Consider the following 24,029-nt stretch of genomic DNA (forward strand, 5'->3'; position numbering starts at 1 on the left):
TGTCTTAACATGCTGAGTCTAGCCAGCATCATGATGTTCTGTGCAGGTTGGTAAAAAGAGGCATGTCTACTGGCTGGCAACCCACGCTACGCCACTGCCAGTACATCACTTTAATAGTTACTATGTAACTAAACTAACAGAATTTGTTCTAGGAATTTTTATGCAGATGGGTGTACATAGTTGCCAACTGTCCCAAATTTACAGAGACTGTCCTTGATTTTCAAAGGCATATTTGGGCATTCCAGGGCCAAAAATGGGTGGAGCTAATAATAACCCTGCACATAAGTTGGAGTTTCCAGGAAGAGGGCGAGATTTGGGATGCCCCATTTTTACCAACCTAAACGCTGGAGTATGAGAGTAGCAAGATGAAGTAACAGCTGGACAGAAAGAACAGATCTAGGGAAGGCTTCTTAAGACAGTATGAAGAAGGGAAGACACTAGTTGTTAGTGACAGGTTGAAGAGGTGGGTTAGGTCTGGGATAAGCAAAGTGGTAACATTAAGGATGAGGTGGGATGGGATTAGGCACAGTTGTTGAGGTAGCATTTGCATTGTATGGTAGAAAGCTTTTCCTCAGCAATAGTGGAGAATGAGGTTATGTGGGAAGAGACCTGAGTAGTCAGCATCTGCAGTTTCCTCTTCCAAAGTACCAGCTATTGATTCCACTTGGTTTAGAGATGAATGAATTGTTTCTAAACTAACTGGATTGATTACAAATTTCACCCAAAAATATTCAAACAAATCTAAATTTTATTTAGACTTGGACAAATTGCGTAAGAAGATGCCCAACAACATTTTACTTTGAGAACTCGCAGGCAAAACGGGAGGGAGGAAGAAAATGAAGGATAACAGAACACTGGGTACCTCACATTTATTCACTTTATAATGTGAGCAACGATGGGATTGCGCAGTAAAACAGAGGGCACCACACATCCGCGAGACTTCGGAAAGTCAAGAGGGGGCGTCACTCAAAGTCAAGAGGGGGCGTAGTTACCTTGACTTGAAGCAAGTTGGCCGCTGCCCCCTTCACTGCAAGCTGACGTGCAAATTAGCCCGGACGGAGGATAAAAGATCGTTTTCTGACCTTATGCAGCATCGGGCTGCAGGATGAAAAGTATGATTAGTATCACACTGCGGGCTACCCTGAGGCACTGCTGGCGAGTTTACATGCCTTTAGGAGGTGACAGGTTCCCTTTAATTGGATGAATTATGTCAGTGATGACTTTCTCTGTATGGCGCTGCTAAACAAGTTTGCCCTACCGGTATATGCAGTAATCAGCAAGAAATAGATTGCAGTGCATGTGAGGTGCATCAGTTCACTTGAGATATGGTAAGAACGTCTTTCCTGGATTTGTTAGTCTGCACAACCTATAATCTTCCACTTCTGTTAGTCATTGACTTAAGGAAATATGTCTATATTAGGTGTATTTCTGGAGCAGATTGTGGTGCAAAGGTTCTTTGCGCCACAATCTGCGACTTTTCTCCGCTCACTCAAGGTCTACAAAAGTGGTTGTGGCGTGGCCAAGGAAAGGGGACGGGTTGGCAGGCCCATCTTATTCATCATTTTCTATGTCTGTTTTAGGCATAGAGAATGGTCTAAATCTACGCCAACAAGGGAGCTGGAGTAGATTTAGAAGCAGCGGTGGATCCGCCAAAGATATGTAAAGGCTGGCGCCTCTAAATAACATTGGCGGGTCCACTGTCAGCGCAGGGCCTTATTAAGACCGGTCTAAATGATCCTCCATATTCGCTACCCTGCTTTAGGCAAATGCTGCCTCATTCCAGGCAAGGTCACTTTGCCTTTCTCATAAACATCTTCCTTAGTTCCTTGGTTGAGTTTTTTAAATAAATTTTTCTCGTAGATAAGTGGATGGTAAGCTCCAAAAGTACAGGCAGAGTCAACGTTTGGTTTGAAATAATAACACCGGTCTGTTTGACGTAAAGATGGCAGAAATTCATAGACGTTGACTTTCTCACAAATATTCATCATCAACAGGATCCCTGTACGGAGAGAACAAATATTCATTGGTTCAAATTGTTGTCTCATAGTCTTCTAAATTGTACTTCACTAAATTGTACTGTGAGAAAACAGTTTAAAGGGCTAATTAGAAAGAAAAAAAAGGAAAATTAGGCCAGCAGAAGTGAAGTGAACTTGGATGGGTCATCCCCATGGACACGGAGGCTTTATTGCCATGAACGGTGGCTATATGGCTCCCGTGTGCTGCCATGTTGATTCTGCCAGGTGACATTGTTATGGAGCTATTCTGCCTGTACACCCTCTATTGCTGTGCATGCCAAGCTTCACTCTATATTTCTGTCCCTTTTACATAATCATTAATAAGTGCTTGTAGGATTAGCAAGTGGCTCTAGGGGTCCTCTATAAAGGTTATGTGCAAGTTTTATAGCATACAAAAGTTGGGATATTTTGGACGAATAACATTTTGAACAAACATGTGCAACTTTTTGCCTTTCTCCACCGCTGTCACCACTTTTTGGTTAAGTGGGCAGAGTTTATAAGATGCGCAGGGGCACCACAGCCCAATGAATTTACTAGTATTAGCACCAAAAATATTGCGCACATTATAACAGAAAACTTTCTAGTATACAGGCCATCACAGATTTAAAGGGGTTGCCGTGGTTCAGAACTGAACCTGGATACATCCCCATTTTCACCCGGGCAGCCCATCTGACATGAGCATCAGAGCATTTTATGCTCTGATGCTTTCCCTTGCCCTGCAAGGCCCTGCAAGGGCTTTTTCTGGAGATTCGGTAACGCACCAGGCTCTCCATGGGTTAGCTAGGAGGGAGCTTCCGCCTAGCAGTAAGCCCAGTGATGTCACTGACAGTAATGGCCGGGCTTTAGAGATGCCCTAGCTTGTAAAATGGTTAGGGCAGAGCTAACGCCTGTCCATTAGTGCTGGTGATGTCGCCAGGAACATTGCTAGGTGAAAGCCTCTGCCTAGCAGTGTAAAAATGTAAACAAAATAGCCCTTGCTTTGCGCAATTCCCCATGAAATTCCCCGATGCTCATGTCAGAGGGGCTGAGTGGGGGAAGAAGAAGGGGATATGTCCATTTAATAAATGTGTCCTTTAACACATTTATTAAGAGGCCTGTATCTCATAATAAATGGGTCACTTCTTACTGTAGCGGGCTTTTTACTAAGACTGGTGTGTGAAACATCAGTCTTTAGTAAATAGAGCCCCTATGAGTTCAGAAAGGTTATTCATTTGATACTATGAAGGTACAATTCACACAGCAGAGCCATATGCAAAGAGACTGTATGGCAGTGCACAGAGGCCACACAGCTGCCTAGTATGGGGCAACATTACCTTCATGTGCCACCACACAGACTCCATTGGGTGCCTAATAAGCAAAGATATTCTCCAGTATAAACAATGGGGAGCATAGCTCTGTACATAGAAGGAGAATGAAAAATTCTGTATGGAATCCGACTGAACAAAAACCTCCAGATGCCTCTCAGGCAGACTGGGGTACAGTAGAGGTCTCATGCACTTGAATGGGAACACTACTTACAAATTGAAGATGTGTTTGTATAAAGCCCAAGGCTGGATTCACACCGACAGTTTTTTTTAGCCAAACACAGGAGTGGATACAGAAGGAAGGAAATGTATAAAGGAAAAACTCATCTCATCTACCACATTTTGAATTTGTAAAAAAAAAACAACTATTTTCTATATTCTCACCGATAGACCCTGATGATGGAGGATTTGGTTGGATTTGTTCTGGTGAGTTCTCTTGAATGATGTTCCACAGTTGCCAAAGTGTTTGTGGTTTCAGGATATAAAACAGCTGCTTTGGGTTCGCTATTCGATGTTTCCTATATGGCTCAAAGAATTTGAATTCCGGCTTCTTATACCACTTAGGAGAAAAATGAGACAATCAATAGACTATATATATATGTATTGAACAGGATATGGGGTATACACACTGACGCTAACTGATGCAATGTCTGGGTCAGGTGCAAATTATAGTCTATGTTTTGTAGTTGTTCGTGACGCCAATTGGAACGTGCGCAGGGTACTATCACAGGGCCCTCCCAAGGTCTTATAACGCACGTCCCAGGTTAGGAATGCCAGAGTGGTGTAATGTCTCTGTATGGCAGTGGTAAATGTGTCAACGGTGTCTCCTACCTGAATACGGCTGGACTCCTGGCTCACTAGCAATAAATTGAGTGTAGTGATAGGAGGAGTAATAGGGGGATTTGGCAGCATATCCAGACCTCTCTAACTATCCTCCTGGCCAGCACAGGTGTCACTTTTGGCTTCCGACCACATCCTCTGAGATTTTCCACAGTGCAGAACATCTTGTATTTTTTGCTCAAATGCAAATAAAAGCTGAGAAATATTTTTTTTTCCACAATAATGCCTCTTATACATCGTCTTATTATGTTTTGGGAGACACCTATGTCATTTCCCGTCAAAAAAATACTTGCTGGTTGAATAAAAGTAACTTTAAAGGGTTTCTACCACATCGTTTTGACAAATTTAGCTGTCAGACACTAGCGATCCGTGTCTGCTCTACCAAACAATGCTATTATAATAGCTTTTTGTGCAGCCGTTTCCATAAAAAACTAGCTTTTATTGATATGCTAATGAGCCTCTAGGTGCTATGCGGGCATCTTTTCAGCACCTAGAGGCTCGGTCTACCTTCACAAAATGCCGCCCAGCGCGACCCTCCAGCCCACCCATCTCCTCTGGAATGCGATCCTACCTCTGAGTCAGCGGACAAATTCTCGCGCCTGCGCCGTGCGCATCTGTCTTCGGCGCAGTGAATGTCTGACCGCTGCCTGCACAGACATCTCGGTCATCGGCGCAGGCGCAGTGGAGATGTCTGTGCAGGGAGCGGTCAGACATTCACTGCGCCTGCGCCGAAGACGCGCAGGCCCGCCATCCAGAGGAGATGGGCGGGCTGGAGGGACGCGCTGGGCGGCATTTTGTGAAGGTAGACCAAGCCTCTAGGTGCTAAAAAGATGCCCCCATAGCACCTAGAGGCTCATTAGCATATCAATAAAAGTTCATTTTTTATGGAAACGGCTGCACAAAACGCTATTATAATAGCATTGTTTGGTAGAGCAGACACTAGCGGATCGCTAGTGTCTGACAGCTAAATTTGTCAAAACGATGTGGTAGAAACCCTTTAAGCTTAATTTGCCATGGGTATGAATAATTATGGGCAGCACTGTATATATATATATATATATATATATATACATATATATACAGTGCTATTGAATAAAACTCACAACACACATATAACAAGTGAGGGTAAAGGTACATGGAGGGTACATAAGGGAGGACAATTTTATGTTCCATAAGGTGGCCCTCAAGGACTGGGCAGAAACACATAGTATTACCATGCCACTGTTAGAGGATACAAAGATAGATAGAGTAGAAGTTGAAGAGCAAGGGAACCTGTCTGAGGTAGAAGAGTCTGATGCAGCATTAGTCTAGCCTCAAACAAATATAGCCCAAGCAGATGAACAAAGATGTTCATCACGTGCCAGAAAACAGATCTCAAAAATGCTGGAAAATTTAGAGCAAGAGGCAGCATTAAAGGAGAAAAAGTTTGCCCGGATGTATGATAGGTTGGTAAGGCTGATTAGTCAGCCTGCATTTGTGGGAGGGGCGGAGGCTCTTCATATACGAGCCACACCCTCACTCACAGGTGTGTGTTTTCAGGTGCACAGCTGCCGCTGGGTGTCATTAGCACACTAGGTTCTCTGGTGGTAGGAGTCTTTCTTTGCAGCATGGAGCTTGTTATTTTGCTCTCTGCTACCTTAGCATGCACGCGCCATACTACGTAAGTAGGTTGGGCCGGGGCCGTCTCTCCAGGCCGGTCGGATCCGACTTTGCTAGCGAACGGGAGGCTTCGCCTCAGAATCTGCTACCTCAGGTTTGCTCGTTTGGGCCTAAATACTTCCATTTGCTTTTCATTTTTGTCTGTTGGTAATAAGAGTTGGTTCCTATAAATCTTACAAGTTTCACTTTGCTTCGTTCGTCTCGTATGAAAAGTTTCTTTACAGCAATCCGGCTGAAGTAAGAGTTACCCGGGCTGCACCTGACGTCATGTTTGGAGATCGGACGCAGCGTTTATTGTTTAGGCCTTTTGCTGTAGCTGTTCCTTGCCATGTGTCTCCCCCCCCCCCCTTCTTCCCCCCGCTACCACCATCTTTAAACTTCATGTATTTCACTTTCGTAAGCCGTGTACCGGGGTGGGCTCCCCAGGATACAGCAAAGTCACAGACATGGAAGCATCACTGACACCAGCTTTATATGCAAGAATATAAACTTTACTTTGGAAACAGTATTAACACAAGTACAAACAGTATAAGTAATACCCCAGGCCCACAGTCACCGTCCCTGTCCGAGGGACAGGCCTAGCCTGCTGGCGTACACAGCTGAGCCTACAAGTCGCACTGTGCCGCTATAGAAGACACACCTAACCGGTGGCAGACGCAGCAGAGCCTGCAAGTCAATTACTGCACTGCAGTCTAGTACAGTAAGGCCTAACAAAGCTATAACCCTATCTAACTAGCGCATACAAGGCCTAGGCTAGTCTCTGTTACTTTAGGCGCCAAACAGTGAAGTACAATTGGTAATCAGATGTACTGACCTGCATCCGTTCTGGGCCCTAGGATGCCGCTTACCCAGGATGGCCACCAAGCTCTCAGCAACCGTGCGGCCTTGCTTGATGCTAAGGTTTTCTGTCCACACACTGGAACTGGTCTTCCTGGGACAACCTCTCTTTCAAAGTGCTGGATCCAGACAGGGGACAGCAGATGTTCTCCTTCCTTTGAGTATCCATTCACTGCCGGACATCTGCAAGCCAGGATGGAATCGGATTCAGCCCCTCACAGCACAATCCTTCCACCATGTCAGATCAACACTTACTGGTTCACCCAGAAGCATGCTGACTGTGCTGCAAAACAGCAGCCTCTAGTGCCCAGAATGCCAAATGACAGCTCCAGTACAATTTAAACATAAATATACAGGCAGAGCTTCTCCACAATCTCATACTTTCATGCTCCGCTGTTATCCTGAGCGGCATTTACACTTTCGGCTTTTATTTAATGTCTTATGCTGCATCGGCACGTCTTCACTGTACTGCACTTTTCTACTCTTGGTTCGTATTCACTCAGATTGGTCTCACACTCAAGCTGCGCTCACCTGTTGGCTGTTACATCTCATTCCATCCCCAGCCGACAGCCGGATCCGTATTACATGCCTGTTATTACATGTTGTATACTCGGCTTACAGCCATAGCTGCTACTGTTACTCCGTTTTCATGCTCTGGACGCACCACCCTGGTGTTCCCACCTTGCTCCACTCACAACCAGAGCTGCGTTTATACCAATCTTCATGCTCTGCTTATACCCAAAGTTGTGTTCACAGTTCTACTGCTACACCAGGTTGTATACCCCACTCACCAAAGCCGCTTTCCATGTCTGCGGTCACATCAAGTTAATATTCCGTTCACATCCAAAGCTGCGTCCGCATGTCTGCTTTTCACATCTTGTCCTATACTTCTTTCACTACTAGAGCTGGGTCCACATGTCTGCTTTCGCATCACGTCAATACTCTGCTCACTTTCAGGTTGCATTTATACGTCTTTATACCATGCTTTTCATGCGCCTATACCATGTTTTTAGGTACCACTCACATCCAAAGCTGCATTCACCCATTTGTTGTTACATCATGTGTTGTACTCTGCTCCCACTCAAGCTGCATTCTCCTGTTTATTGCTACATCATGGTTTTGCTCAATCTCACCGGGGCAGTCTGCACCCACCGCTCTGGTACCTCTCTCCTGACAAACATAACTGCGTTCTTTTCAGGCTTACGTTCCCTTCCTCGGTGGTCTGTCACATTCCATAGGCCTAGTTTCTGTTTAATCCTGTTTCGTATTTACTCAGACTGGTCTCCTGCCCCAGTTCACCAAACAGCTCCTCAGCGGAGGTCAGTGGGCCGATAGGAGTACGTTTTCTGCTATGTTTGCACAAGCTGTTCATTTGTTTGTCACGATATGAGACTTCTCTTAGCGAACTCGCAATGCCCCAGGCATTTCATGTTTACGTTTATGGTTCGCGGTGGTTAGTGTTTTATGTATGCACGTGCTTCGGATTACTAATGTCTATATTTTTACCGCCTGTTGGCAGTCATGTTCCTTAGGCCACCTTCTAACCAATCCAATCATTCAAGTCGCTTCATATGCCATCAGGTCCGGCTTACGTTTTAATTACTTATCGTCACCGCAACGTCATCCCTCTGGCTTCGGGGGCCCTATGACCGATCCGGCCTCATGGCTCCGGGGGCCCCTTGACCGCTTTTCATGTTTTGTTTGTTAAGGGTACGACATGGTTGTAGGCTGGTTAGTGTCCCAGGTTTCTGTTGGAGGTTATGCGAGTCCATGTCTTTGTCTTTCTAGGTTCTCGAGTCCCGGTTGCTTACTAAACCCGTTGGGTTAAGGCCCAATCTTTTCCCCAGCCGTCCTTAATTCTAAGGTTCGCATCCCGGCGGCTGCCCGGCCCCATGGGCCCCTGGTGGTTGCTTCAGCCCCATGGCTTCAGGGGTCTGACCAATGGTTGTCTGTCCACCTGTGCAGCTATGCTTTTGAATGACTCATATCTTTACCTGCTTATGTTATTAATTTGAGTTAATGTCCGTTATTATCTCCATTTTCTGTCACGTTTCCCTTCGTCTTTTCAGGTCATGCAGTTGAACTATTGGGGTCACCTTCCACGTTGGTCAGGTCTCGTTCCCAACGATATTTCGCCTTGCATGTTATTCAGGCCACGTAGTTTATCTTGGGTATCACCTGCCACATCGGTCAGGCTCATGGTTTAATTCACGTGCACCTTATTCATGTCACTTTTCATAGTTATAATTCTTAAAAAAAAAAAAAAAAAATGGCTTTGGGGGCCCGACGACTGCTTCGGCCCCATGGCTTTAGGGGCCCGACGACTGCTTCGGCCCCATGGCTTCGGGGGCCCGACGACTGCTTCGGCCCATGGCTTCGGGGGCCCGATGACTGCTTCGGCCCCATGGCTTCGGGGGCCCGACGACTGCTTCGGCCCCATGGCTTCGGGGGCCCGACGACTGCTTCGGCCCCATGGCTTCGGGGGCCCGACGACTGCTTCGGCTCCCATGGCTTCGGGGGCCCGACGACTGCTTCGGCCCCATGGCTTCGGGGGCCCGACGACTGCTTCGGCCCCATGGCTTCGGGGGCCCGACGACTGCTTCGGCCCCATGGCTTTGGGGGCCCGACGACTGCTTCGGCCCCATGGCTTCGGGGGCCCGACGACTGCTTCGGCCCCATGGCTTCGGGGGCCCGACGACTGCTTCGGCCCCATGGCTTCGGGGGCCCGACGACTGCTTCGGCCCCATGGCTTCGGGGGCCCGACGACTGCTTCAGCTCCATGGCTTCGGGGGCCCGACGACTGCTTCGGCCCCATGGCTTCGGGGGCCCGACGACTGCTTCGGCCCCATGGCTTCGGGGGCCCGACGACTGCTTCGGCCCCATGGCTTCGGGGGCCCGACGACTGCTTCGGCCCCATGGCTTCGGGGGCCCGACGACTGCTTCGGCCCCATGGCTTCGGGGGCCCGACGACTGCTTCGGCCCCATGGCTTCGGGGGCCCGACGACTGCTTCGGCCCCATGGCTTCGGGGGCCCGACGACTGCTTCGGCCCCATGGCTTCGGGGGCCCGATGACTGCTTCGGCCCCATGGCTTCGGGGGCCCGACGACTGCTTCGGCCCCATGGCTTTGGGGGCCCGACGACTGCTTCGGCCCCATGGCTTCGGGGGCCCGACGACTGCTTCGGCCCCATGGCTTCGGGGGCCCGACGACTGTTTTCAAACCAGCTGGGCTGATTGCCTGGTTGGTTGTCCATCTGTGCATCTAGGCTGATTTGGCCCCTATGTATCGCACACATACCTGCTTCCCTAATTTCCTAATAATCCATGTTGATCGCTCCATGTTGATCCATGGCTTCGGGGGCCCGACGACTGCTTCGGCCCCATGGCTTCGGGGGCCCGACGACCTGCTTCGGCCCCATGGCTTCGGGGGCCCGACGACCTGCTTCGGCCCCATGGCTTCGGGGGCCCGACGACCTGCTTCGGCCCCATGGCTTCGGGGGCCCGACGACCTGCTTCGGCCCCATGGCTTCGGGGGCCCGACGACCTGCTTCGGCCCCATAGCTTCGGGGGCCCGACGACCTGCTTCGGCCCCATGGCTTCGGGGGCCCGACGACCTGCTTCGGCCCCTTGGCTTCGGGGGCACGACGACTGTTTTCAGTCCTGCTGGGCTGATTGCCTGGTTGGTTGTCCATCTGTGCATCTAGGCTGGCCCCTATGTATCGCACACATACCTGCTTCCCTAATTTCCTAATAATACATGTTGATCGCTCCATGTTGATCCATGGCTTCGGGGGCCCGACGACTGCTTCGGCCCCATGGCTTCGGGGGCCCGATGACTGCTTCGGCCCTATGGCTTCGGGGGCCCGACGACTGCTTCGGCCCTATGGCTTCGGGGGCCGACGACTGCTTCGGCCCCATGGCTTCGGGGGCCCGACGACTGCTTCGGCCCCATGGCCCCTATGTATCGCATACATACCTGCTTCCCTAATAATCCACGTTGATCGCTCATTTTATGTTTTGACCGCAAACTGGTCCGGTTCGCCCTACAGCATTATTGTCATGTCTTACGCAGATATTTCGTCTTTCTTTAATTGTTCATGCTTTCGTTCAGGTCCTGCCAGAGGAAGAACAAGTAGGGCAATTCGCTCTAGCATTTCAGTCTCTGATTGTAGTTGATCATATCTTGTCAACCAGGTCCCCACGCAAAGTCTTTGCCTTTTTACCACGACCAGGAATTCATTTTCGCCAGTAGCTTCATTGCATTGCATTCCCTCACTCATGGGAGGGCATAGACAGAATCTTGTATATTATGGCTTCATAGCTTCTTGCCGCACTAACCTCCGACTCCCTACAACCACGCTGAATCGGATTTTGGACAAGGTCCAGCATTTTCTCACGGTAGAAGATTCAGATAGTAGGTCGGTCTTCACGTCTCAAGCGTAAAAACAATTCTCAGGGGCGCACAGTAGAACAAAGCGCGGATAGCTGTTGTCTGGGTAACTATTCAAGGATTCTCTTCCTATCTACATGGTTCTTTTTGGCCCTCATTCCTGCATAGTCTAGGCAGTTAGGTTTTGGTCCCATGATCTCCTGACGCTAGGGCATTGCCAGTACTCACACTAGAACCAAACTTTACAAGTTTCAGTTGGTTTTTATGATCCATTTCACAACGTTTTCTCGGTCCTCCATTCCGCTTTTGTGCAATATCCGCAATATTGAGCATCATGTCTCTGGCCTTGTCATCCACAAGATGGGTTGTAGGTTTCCTACTGCTCTTGCCTCACATACCCCGAATTTTCGCTCTAGATCCCGGATGCCTTGCAGTTGGCTTGGGGATTAGTTTGTACATGCCATTCAAATTCCTCTTCTACCCTACTTGGCTTGGTTTTTGCCCACTTATAGGCCTACCCACGATCATGGCTTAGGGCACACAACAAGCCATTTAGTGAGGTCAGCTAAGACACGCCTAGCTGGGTTAGGTTGTTCCCGTTGTTTTCTCCCTAGGGTTTTCCGGATACCTCTTGGCCGTAGCCATGACCACAAGTTGGTAAGGCTGATTAGTCAGCCTGCATTTGTGGGAGGGGCGGAGGCTCTTCATATACGAGCCACACCCTCACTCACAGGTGTGTGTTTTCAGGTGCCCCACCCTCCCTCCCTTATCTTCTCATTTCCACAGGGTATGCCCACTTATAGGCCTACCCACGATCATGGCTTAGGGCACACAACAAGCCATTTAGTGAGGTCAGCTAAGACACGCCTAGCTGGGTTAGGTTGTTCCCGTTGTTTTCTCCCTAGGGTTTTCCGGATACCTCTTGGCCGTAGCCATGACCACAAGTGGCAATTATACATTAAAGACATTCGTAGAAACATAGAAACATAGAATGTGTCAGCAGATAAGAACCATTTGGCCCATCTAGTCTGCCCAATATACTAAATACTATGGATAGCCCCTGGCCCTATCTTATATGACGGATGGCCTTATGCCTATTCCATGCATGCTTAAACTCCTTCACTGTATTTGCAGCTACCACTTCTGCAGGAAGGGTATTCCATGCTTCCACTACTCTCTCAGTAAAGTAATACTTCCTGATATTACTTTTAAACCTTTGCCCCTCTAATTTAAAACTATGTCCTCTTGTAGCAGTTTTTCTACTTTTAAATATTCTCTCCTCTTTTACCTTGTTGATTCCCTTTATGTATTTAAAAGTTTCTATCATAACCAAATGGAAAGAACATGGCACAACGGCAAACCTGCCAAGAGACGGCCGTCCACCAAAACTCATGGACCAGGCAAGGAGGGCATTAATCAGAGAGGCAGCACAGAGACCTAAGGTAACCTAGGTAAAGCTGCAGAGTTCAAATGGCAAGTAGTAAAGAGAGTTGAAAAAGAAGTTGCGGCACTCACCGAAGTGTGTCAAAGCTTTCTTTTTATTGTAGCTTCCTCAGCAGGTAGCGAACAGGATCCGGGGCGGACACATAGTTGCAGACAGCGACGGCCGTTTCGCGCGCTAGGACGCGCTTCCTCAGGCCACTGATTACGTCATTGCGCTTCCGTGCGCTTTATACAGGTGGAAACAGGGGACGGCCGACGCCGTCAGCAAGTACCTCACTCCACCGGATGTGACGTATAAAATACAAGCAAAACAACAGGTATGATTGCAATCTGGGGATTAATTGAATCAGAAAAAGAAGGGAGCAAGACATATTGAACATGTAGGGAAAGGGCGATTGTACAAGTATACATAAGAAACAAATGGCAAAATGACATCTCTTAAATTGCAGTCTACGAGGGATGAAATAACTGGTATAAGTGGCGGCGATAGATTACGATTCCCGACTAAGGACCATCTACTCGTTAGCACATCAAAGATTCTCCTTGGAGATCATGGAACTGGTACTGACACGGGACCAGCAAGAATATACCCATGTCATAGAACAACTAAGCAAGGCAAAGGAGGAGTTAAAAAAACGACTCATGGAGTCGCAATTCCTTGGATTTGAAAGAAGACTCAACAAAAAACTACTCGCCACACAAGCCGACATTAAAGACCGAAAGAGGGACAAATTTATCAGAGACAAAAGTGATTATGAGGCTGACCGTGTCTTTGACTGGGGCAAAAAACGAAATCGCCCTAAACGGGCCCCTCGAAGAGGGCGCCACAATTTCTGGGCCACCGACTCAGAATCCAGCGCCTCTGAGGGAAATGAAGCCAATCAAGTTGAAGATACAACTATCCCTTTAGAAAAGGCACGAGAAGGGGGCGTGGCAGACGCGGAACAGCAAGGGAGAGGAACCAGAAAGTCGACAAGAAGAAGACGCCAGGTCTCCTGGCGACAGTAGTTCCTGACGAACTCTTTGTCCAAACACCTCCTGAAAATGTGGTTCTCAATCTCACAGGCCTTGAACTGCCCCAGGGCTGTATCCCACTCCTCAATCGGGGGCTGGGATACAGCCTACCTGGGCGGTTCAGCCTGGTCGATTTTGAGATAGATCTGTTCTTGTCTATCCGCAAGTTATATCTTAAGCCGCCTCCCAGGCCCTCGAGCCCTTACAGGGGGAGGTCCCAGCCACTATGTCACTTACTGACTTTCATCTGTCTGATAAATTCAGTGATGAAGAAATTTCCTGTATCCATTTCCTCTCCAGCACTGAACCAGATGAATCCACAGACGCAGTACAACATTTCAGTAGATTTACAGGAGGCATCAGGTCCACCTTCCTTCCTCCCATGCCGGCCGGCTCACCAATTGATCTGTTCCACAAGCAAGTTTTGAAAGAAATGCGTGCGTTGGTGTATCCAGCAGCACCTTCCAACCTCACGGTGGAAGAATCTCATGCTTTATTGTGGTTAGAGAAGCAACAAAATATGGTGATTAAGCCGGCCGACAAGGGAGGGAATGTGGTCCTGATGTCTAGGGAGTATTATATGGAGGAGGCCAATAGACAGTTGGGAGATAACACAGTTTATATGAAGTTAAGGGGGAACCCGATACCTGAAATATCCTCCAAGCTCTGTCGGTTTATTGATCAGTACATATATAACGGATTTTTACCTAAAAATATTAGGGATAAACTTGTGCCAGCCTTCCCAAAAATTCCCACTTGGTACTTTGTACCTAAAATCCATAAATCCCTTACCCGACCTCCGGGACGTCCTATCGTGGCAGGCATCGGTTCAGTGCTGGAACCATTATCAGGCTATATTGACTGGCTCCTTAGACCACTACTAGGGAGTACTCCGACATACCTTAAGGACACGGGAGACTTCCTCCGGGCACTCCGCAGCGTAGAGTGGCGGGAGGAATTCAGTCTCGTGTCCTTGGATGTCGAGAGTCTTTACACCAGAATCCCCCATGATCTGGGGTTGAAGGCTGTTGACACAGTCTTGAGTAGAAGCAATAAGAGTGGGGTCTTCATTGATTTTGTCCACAAGGCACTGGACCTTGTTCTATCGAACAATGTCTTCCAGTTTGATGGACAGTGGTACCGCCAGGTACTAGGTACGGCTATGGGCACGCCAGTCTCGTGCACATTCGCCAACCTGTACCTGGCGGTATTCGAGGAGACCTACATTTTCGCAGTGGATAACCCCTATGTGAGCCATATTAGCCTTCTTTTAAGATATGTGGATGATGTTTTTCTGGTCTGGTCGGGGAGCGAGGAGTCGTGTCGTGCATTTGTTGATTATCTCAATACATGCAATCGCATGAACATGAAGTTCACCATCAATTTTGGTGGTGAAGCTCTGGATTTTCTAGATGTACATGTTACGGTAAAAGATGGAGTGGTACACACCTGTGGCCACCGTAAACCGACAGCGACTAACTCGCTCCTCCACCAGACCAGCTTCCACCCACCCTCAGTTAAACGCGCAGTTCCATATGGGCAGTTCGTCCGCCTGCGCAGGATAAATGATACGGATGAAGGTTTTCACCGCCAAGCTGGGGAACTCAGAGCCAGACTCATCAGTAGGGGCTATCCACTGCGAGAAGTCTCCGCAGCTTTATTAAAAGCGTTTTCACTTGATCGCAATTCTTTGCTCACCGAACGGAGTAACATTAATAAATCCCCACGTTTTGCATTTGCCTTTCAATACAGCCCGGTCGCTGAAATGACGCGGCAGATTATTAATCGGAATTGGGACCTTCTCAAGGGAGACCCCACTCTTAATAGCTTCACTGAAAATAGACCCTTGGTCACATTCAAAAGGTGCCCCACAATTAAAGACAAGTTAGTTAGAAGTGTCTTTTCTTCACCTCGTGAAGAAATTTGGTTGAAAAAACCTTTGGGCAATTTTAGATGTGGCCATTGCTCCTTCTGCGCACTTAACGTCGGCTCTAGGTATTTAACAATAGGTGGTGTATCACACACAGTACGGGATTTTATTAACTGCCGTACGTCCTATGTAGTGTATGTGGTTTTCTGTCCTTGTAAACACTTCTACATCGGAAAGACAATTCGCCCCCTCTTTGAGCGCATTCGCGAACATATTGGCTCAATTAGATCAGGCAGAGGCAGTCCACGCCTCATAGAGCATGTCCGCATGGCCCACGACGCGTATCCGCGTTGCCTCTCCTTTGCAGGCATAGAGCATGTCCGCCCCATCCCTCGGGGTGGTGACCGGCATCGCCTGCTCCTGCAGAGGGAGGCAAGGTGGATCATGCGCACGCAGGCCATGCAGGCGGTGGGTATGAATGATAGAAATGACATGTCTGTGTTTCTATGAACCTTCATGCGCTCGTATTTGCGGTGTGTTTTTTTCGCGACTTGTCCTTCCCATGTAGAAGCGAACCCTCCCCCTTTTTGGTTCTCATGGCAAACTGTGCTAATTTGATGAGGCCCTTATATATATATAACGAGTAGATGGTCCTTAGTCGGGAATCGTAATCTATCGCCGCCACTTATACCAGTTATTTCATCCCTCGTAGACTGCAATTTAAGAGATGTCATTTTGCCATTTGTTTCTTATGTATACTTGTACAATCGCCCTTTCCCTACATGTTCAATATGTCTTGCTCCCTTCTTTTTCTGATTCAATTAATCCCCAGATTGCAATCATACCTGTTGTTTTGCTTGTATTTTATACGTCACATCCGGTGGAGTGAGGTACTTGCTGACGGCGTCGGCCGTCCCCTGTTTCCACCTGTATAAAGCGCACGGAAGCGCAATGACGTAATCAGTGGCCTGAGGAAGCGCGTCCTAGCGCGCGAAACGGCCGTCGCTGTCTGCAACTATGTGTCCGCCCCGGATCCTGTTCGCTACCTGCTGAGGAAGCTACAATAAAAAGAAAGCTTTGACACACTTCGGTGAGTGCCGCAACTTCTTTTTCAACTCTCTTTACTACTTGCCATTTGTCTGCTATCAAGCTACTGTTTTGCCGAGCACCACATTGAGAAGCAATTTATACTGCATGTGGCCCGGTTCTAATACGGCCTGATCAGTGTATGCAGTGCCGCCTGACAATTATCTGCATCTCTCTAAATTTATTAAAGCTGCAGAGTTCCACAGCAGAGACTGGAGTATCTGTACATAGGACGACAATAAGCTGTACGCTCCATAGAGTTAGGCTTTATGAGTGGCCAGAAGAAAGCCATTACTTTCAGCTAAAAACAAAAAGGCACATTATGCTAAAGATAAAAATTATAAAAGCTAAAGCAAAAAAGTATAAAAGGGAACTTCAGTGATATGGTAGCGATGGTAGAAGAATCCGAATCAGAGTTTATGGCAGCATATGTCAACCTGTGGTTGTTTACAACACCTTCCCAGGATATTGTAAGGAACATGGACACATGTACTGCGGTCACTAAAGATTTAGTAAAGCTCATGAGAAAACTATCATCTGCAGCAAACTACAGTGCTTTTCAAAAGTATTGACCCCCTTGACTTTTTTCGTATTTTAGTACATTACAGCCTTAAGTTCAATGTTTTGTTAATCTGAATTTTATGTGATGGATCATAACACAATAGTCTAAGTTAGTGAAGCTAAATGAGAAAAATATATAAATAAAACTATTGTTTAGAAATAGAAAACAGAAAATTGCCATGTGCGTATGTATTCACCCCCTTTGTTAGGAAGCCCATAAAAAGCTCTGGTGCAACCAATTACCTTCAGAAGTCACATAATTAGTGAAATGATGTCCACCTGTGTGCAATCTAAGTGTCACATGATCTGTCATTACATATACACACCTTTTTTGAAAGGCCCCAAAGTCTACAACACCTAAGCAAGAGGCATCACTAACCAAACACTGCCATGAAGACCAAGGAACTCTCCAAACAAGTAAGGGACAATGTTGTTAAGAAGTCAGGGTTAGGTTACAAAAAATATCAACATTTTTGATGATCCCCAGGAGACGGCCGCCCACCAAAACTCACAGACCGGGCAAGCAGGGCATTAATCAGAGAGGCAGCACAGAGACCTAAGGTAACCCAGGTAAAGCTGCAGAGTTCCACAGCAGAGACTGGAGTATCTGTACATAGGACAACAATAAGCCGTACGCGCCATAGAGTTGGGCTTTATGTCAGAATGGCCAGAAGAAAGCCATTACTTTCAGCTAAAAACAAAAAGGCACGTTATGAGTTTGCGAAAAGGCATCATGCTCTGGTCTGATGAGACTAAAGGGTTAACTGCCTGAATGAGACGCTTAAAAATACTTTTATTTAATTACATTTAAAATGTGTGGCTATCCACCAGAATTGCACTTGTCAGGCTGACTTATGGAGGAGTGGCTCACACTTTGTTATATATATATGGTGCAGCCAAACTCATCCACAGTAACAGAAATAGTGTATCCAGCAGGAGGAGCTTGACTTAATACTCCAGTGTAATTGGAACACTAAAATCAGCGCTTCCAAACACAAAGTACAAACTGCTGTCACTTATTTTAAATAGCGGCTAAAGAGACGCACTGTAGATTTGCACCAGCGTATGTTGGCAGCACTCTATAGATGACAGGAGGTGTGTGTGGAACGTATTCTTAATAGGCAAAGTGCTTTCTATGTGCTGCACTTAACATCTAGTAACCCATAACGTCCCCCACACTGCAAATACCTGTCATATATAGACCATAAGTTCTCTGCCTAATATCGCGTTCACGCGAAGCATTTCTATGTCACCACCACCAGGGTGACATGTCATCAGGAGCTTAGGATGTGTAATGTAACAGTGGATTGCCCTCTTAACTCGGCATGTTTCCACTTTCAAAGATCACAGGGAAGATACTTCACGCCGAAGTTGGCGCACGAGCAGCGAGATCGATCAAAGCCTCCAGCTCTAATACGGCCATAGCGGCCGCCGAGAGCCGCTCTGAAGTAGAAAAGGCCACACCCACTGGCAGAGCTAGCGGCAGCGGAGATACAGCAATAAGGAGTGGTAAGTCCTCTATAACATCGCTGCCTTATCTAAGATCACTTAGGCACCAGAGGGATAATATGTTTAATGGTATGAATGGGCTAGATATACAGGGATAATCATGAAATGTACGCCACTGTACACAGGCAACCCCAGGAAGTATGTGACTGACAACACAGGTCACCACTGATGATACAAATATATGGTGGTTACTGCTTACAACCTCTGCATCCAGCGTTACCAATAGCAACCTGGGTCAAACTAGACTAAACTAAAACAGGTACAATCAATGGGGTCCATTATTTGTATTCTATAATATAACTCACATACCTACAGTACAGACCAAAAGTTTGGACACACCTTCTCATTCAAAGAGTTTTCTTTATTTTCATGACTATGAAAATTGTAGATTCACACTGAAGGCATCAAAACTATGAATTAACACATGTGGAATTATATACATAACAAAAAACTGTGAAACAACTGAAAATATGTCATATTCTAGGTTCTTCAAAGTAGCCACCTTTTGCTTTGATAACTGCTTTGCACACTCTTGGCATTCTCTTGATGAGCTTCATGAGGTAGTCACCTGAAATGGTTTTCACTTCACAGGTGTGCCCTGTCAGGTTTAATAAATGGGATTTCTTGCCTTATAAATGGGGTTGGGACCATCAGTTGCGTTGTAGAGAAGTCAGGTGGATACACAGCTGATAGTCCTACTGAATAGACTGTTAGAATTTGTATTATGGCAAGAAAAAAGCAGCTAAGTAAAGAAAAACGAGTGGCCATCATTACTTTAAGAAATGAAGGTCAGTCAGTCCGAAAAATTGGGAAAACTTTGAAAGTGTCCCCAAGTGCAGTCACAAAAACCATCAAGCGCTACAAAGAAACTGTCTCACATGCGGACCGCCCCAGGAAAGGAAGACCAAGAGTCACCTCTGCTGCGGAGGATAAGTTCATCCGAGTCACCAGCCTCAGAAATCACAGGTTAACAGCAGCTCAGATTAGAGACCAGGTCAATGCCACACAGAGTTCTAGCAGCAGACACATCTCTGGAAAAACTGTTAAGAGGAGACTGTGTGAATCAGGCCTTCATGGTAGAATATCTGCTAGGAAACCACTGCTAAGGACAGGCAACAAACAGAAGAGACTTGTTTGGGCTAAAGAACACAAGGAATGGACATTAGACCAGTGGAAATCTGTGCTTTGGTCTAATGAGTCCAAATTTCAGATCTTTGGTTCCAACCACCGTGTCATTGTGCGACGCAGAAAAGGTGAACGGATGGACTCTACATGCCTGGTTCCCACCGTGAAGCATGGAGGAGGAGGTGTGATGGTGTGGGGGTGCTTTGCTGGTGACACTGTTGGGGATTTATTCAAAATTGAAGGCATACTGAACCAGCATGGCTACCACAGCATCTTGCAGCGGCATGCTATACCATCCGGTTTGCGTTTAGTTGGACTATTATTTATTTTTCAACAGGACAATGACCCCAAACACACCTCCAGGCTGTGTAAGGGTTATTTGACCATGCAGGAGAGTGATGGGGTGCTGCGCAAGATGGCCTCTACAGTCACCGGACCTGAACCCAATCGAGATGGTTTGGGGTGAGCTGGACCGCAGAGTGAAGGCAAAAGGGCCAACAAGTGCTAAGCATCTCTGGGAACTCCTTCAAGACTGTTGGAAGACCATTTCAGGTGACTACCTCTTGAAGCTCATCAAGAGAATGCCAAGAGAGTACTTTGAAGAACCTAGAATATGACATATTTTTAGTTGTTTCACACTTTTTTATTATGTATATAATTCCACATGTGTTAATTCATGAAAATGAAAATAAAGAAAACTCTTTGAATGAGAAGGTGTGTCCAAACTTTTCGTCTGTACTGTATATCCTAGATATTCACATATTGGGGTAAAAATATAGTATTATAGATATAAATTCACAGGGGACATATTGGTCCCCAAATAACATGGATAAAGGAATAAAAGAATGGGGAGAAAAGAAAAAGATGAAGTGGAAAATGGAACCAACATATGTATTAGGAGACATCCATCCCCCACTTAAATATGCGTTTAGATGAAACATGTATATGAAATGTAGTCATTCAGACCAAAGGGTTTAACAGTCTGTAATGTAAAGGTCCATTTGGTCTCCTTCTGCAGCAGGAGGTTATCAACATTCCCCCCCCCCCCTCTTGGCGATACCGGAACATGTTCCATCCCTTGAAAGGTCACACACTGCTTTACTTCTGGATTAAACTCTGGATTAAGCTTACAGCTTTTTACTTCTGGAAAAACTTCTGGATTAAGCTTGCTGCTTTTCCAAGACTGCTTTACCAAGAGCTGATCTACAAGAGCATTGGAGATATTCAGGAGAAACTCAGGAGGTAATCTGGAGGTGGATACAATTTAAACAAGTAAGATTTGTTTGTTTAAAATCTTTCCCCTCTGTACAATGGCAGACCTGGTTCTGTGCAGGAATTGTTGTGCTTTTATTTCAGGTTCCACTCTTCAGAGGTTTGGATACTGTCTGATCTGTAGACAGCTCTCCATAATGCAGCCGGAAATTACCTTTTTGAAATATGAGATTTTTTAATTAACCACTAAACAAACTCAGGCTGAGAACATTGCAATTCCACTGCCACAGAGGCACCCTAGAAATGGAAGATGGGTTACTGTAGGTTCTGGTAGACTGAGAGTTGTGGATAGAAGGCATGTACCACAGTCTGTGGCTCTCCATAATTCATTTGCAGCACTTTCAGAGTGCAAGACCAACATGGAGGATGGCTTAAGCACAGTGAGTGAGGAACAATCATCTCCCATGCCTAAAGTATGTAAGACTGCAGCCAAAGACAAAAAGGAGAAGGTGAGGATTGATAGTAAGCAGCTGTTGGTGGGCGATTCCATCATAAGAGGTGTGAAGTTTGAGGAGAATGGTGTTGTGAGATTTCTCCCTGGTGCTACTGCTAGCAGGGATAGACAATGGATCCTTAATATTGTTAGGCAAGCAAAGCAGGAAAGGGAAGTGGATGTTATTCTCCATCTTGGGACAAACGATCTGGCTTGCAATGAGGTTTCAAAGGTGAAAGAAGCTTTTCACACATTGGAAAGGATATACGGGAGGTTGCATCAACTGTTTCATTCTCTGCAGTTTTGCCTGTGCATAACCTTCAGCATGACAGGAAGATGCGCATTAAGGAATTGAATGTATGGCTCGGTGAATGGTGTCTGAACCAAGGGTTTGGCTTTGTGTCTCATGTTAGCTCTTGTTGGAATGGAAAAGAACTGTACAAGAAAGATGGTTTGCATCTTTCTCTCAAGGGAACGAATGTCGTCGGTGAACAGTTCCAAGTATTTGCTAAGAAGCATTTAAACTAGGAAAGGGGGGCAAAAGAGTGATAATCCAGCAGTCCAACTGCCCCCCGGAACAATGCCAGAAGAGGCCAGTAGCACAAAGGTTAAGAAATGACAAGCTCAGAGTCTTGTCTACAAATGCTCGCAGTCTAGGGAATAAGATCAATGAACTAAAGGCATCTGAGAATATAGATGTAGTGGCTGTTACTGAGACGTGGTTCAAGGGGAGTACTGACTGGGATACATCAATACCTGGGTTCTCTCTATACAGGAAAGACAGAGAAGGCAAGAAGGGGGAGGGGTGGCCCCATGTGAAAGATAGCATAAAATCTAATTTGATACAAGTTAACGAGAACAATTTAGAGTCAGTTTGGGTTACCTTGCAGCTTGATAATCATAAAGTAACTCGTGTAGGTGTGATATATAGACCACCTAGCCAAGTCAAAGAATTAGATGATCTACTAGTTGAGGAAATAGCTAAAATGACATTGAAGGGGGAAGTTATCATTATGGGAGACTTCAATCTTCCACATGTAAACTGGAAAACCAAAATAGCTAGTTCTGCCAGGAGTACAGATATTCCAGGGATGCAGTCCGGAAAGGCGTCTGGTACGAGGTCCTGGAAGACGTACAGCGTCGGCTTGGTGAGGAGCAGTGGTTGTAGATGCGAGTGGCCCTGCGAATGCCCCTTCTGGGAGAGCAGCCCCTGGATGAGTGCGTGACAGAACTCGAGAGCCTGGAATGGAAGGAGATTTGGCTAGGCGACGCCTACCAGGTGGTACTTGATTCGGCACTCCCCCTGGATGGCTGAGCACGACAGACCCGAGGGTGAGGATTATGATGGCCCTGGCCTGTTTGAGGCCTTCGCAGAACCAGAGTTTGGAGATGCTGGAGAGTCCCGGTTCTGGGATATCTATGACTACAGGGAGGCTATGCATGATTGGGCTACAGCGAGAGAGGTAAGACAAGACCTGACATCTCTAGTGACAAAGGAGTGGGAGCAGGATCAGGATTACCAATACTTATTCAGCTCAATTCGGCCCCAATATACACTGCCAGAGAGCTGGATGGCAGTCCCAGACCTACAACCCTACAGCTGGGAAGACCCGACTGAAGTATCCCCTGCTTCAGTACCAGCTGCGGCGGTAGGGGACCTCATAAACTGGTCCTGGGGGAACCCCATATGGCAGGTGGAGATGGGACCGAGATCTCTCCACCGGCCCTACAGGGATGCAGGGCAGTCGGCCCAGATCCCCAATGGCAGCCGGAGTTTCAGGGAGTAAGGACAGTCGGTCCTGCTCCCCAGCGGCAGTATGTTTTGCAGGGAGAGGAGTGCGTCGTCTTCATTCCCCAGCGGCAGTGTACCTTGAAGGAAGAGGAGAGAATCGGTCTCTCTCCCCAACCACAGGGGGACAGCACCCCTAACTCCGATGGTGCAGATGGAACCGCGGTCTCTCCACCAGACCTACAGGGATGCTGGACGGCCAGTACAGATCCCCCACCAACCCCGCAGGAATGCCAGGAGGAGGAGGAGGTAAGCGATCCCTCCTCTCCACAGCCAATCTCCAACAAGTTCCTGGGGGTAGGATTCCCTGACCCCATACCAGCAGAAGAGCTGGCATCTGGGCAGAGCGCAGTTGGCCTCTGGCCTCCCCTATCCTCTTGTCCAGAGTGTGACTCCCCACAGGCTACCCCAGCAGAAGAGTTGGCATCTGGGCAGAGCGCAGTCAGCCTCTGCCCTCCCCTATCCTCTTGTCCAGAGCCTGACTCCCCACATGCTACCCCAGCGGAAGAGCTGGTATCTAGGCAGAGTGCAGTTGGCCTCTGCCCTCCCCTATCCTCTTGTCTAGAGCCTGACTCCCCACAGACTAGCCTAGCTGATGTGCTGGCACTAGGGCAGAGTACCGCTGATCCCTGCCCACAAAGCAACCTCCACTCCAAGCCAGGGAGCAACACAGAGACCCGGAGTACCAGTTACCAACATAACCTTGGTAGACTCACTGGACAGAGACAGGCTACCAAATTCAACAGGTCCAGTATGTGGTTGTGGGTGGACTGTCAGACTGTGCTGGATAACCAACTGTGTTTCGGATGCCTAAGAAAAGGCCATGTTACTAAGGATTTTAAGAAAAAGGCCACATGCAGCGTTTTCAAAGGACACCATCCTAC

The 24,029-nt window shown here is 47.3% G+C and overlaps 1 protein-coding gene across 2 annotated transcripts in view; it reads right to left on the minus strand.

Moving 5' to 3' along the window:
- Nucleotides 1-728: 728 nt before the first annotated feature.
- Nucleotides 729-24,029, minus strand: part of LOC122934932 (beta-galactoside alpha-2,6-sialyltransferase 1-like) — a 239,285-nt gene continuing 215,984 nt past the window's right edge. For both annotated transcript variants that reach the window (XM_044290607.1, XM_044290608.1), the window contains 2 exons: nt 3,704-3,878; nt 729-1,999 (listed from right to left, as the gene is read on the minus strand). In XM_044290607.1, coding sequence (XP_044146542.1) covers nt 1,749-1,999; nt 3,704-3,878 — 426 coding nt within the window. In that variant the 3' untranslated portion in view covers nt 729-1,748. The remainder of the gene's footprint in view (nt 2,000-3,703; nt 3,879-24,029) is intronic.

This window comes from Bufo gargarizans, chromosome 4 (genome assembly GCF_014858855.1).
Source record: "Bufo gargarizans isolate SCDJY-AF-19 chromosome 4, ASM1485885v1, whole genome shotgun sequence".
Lineage (NCBI taxonomy): Eukaryota > Metazoa > Chordata > Amphibia > Anura > Bufonidae > Bufo > Bufo gargarizans.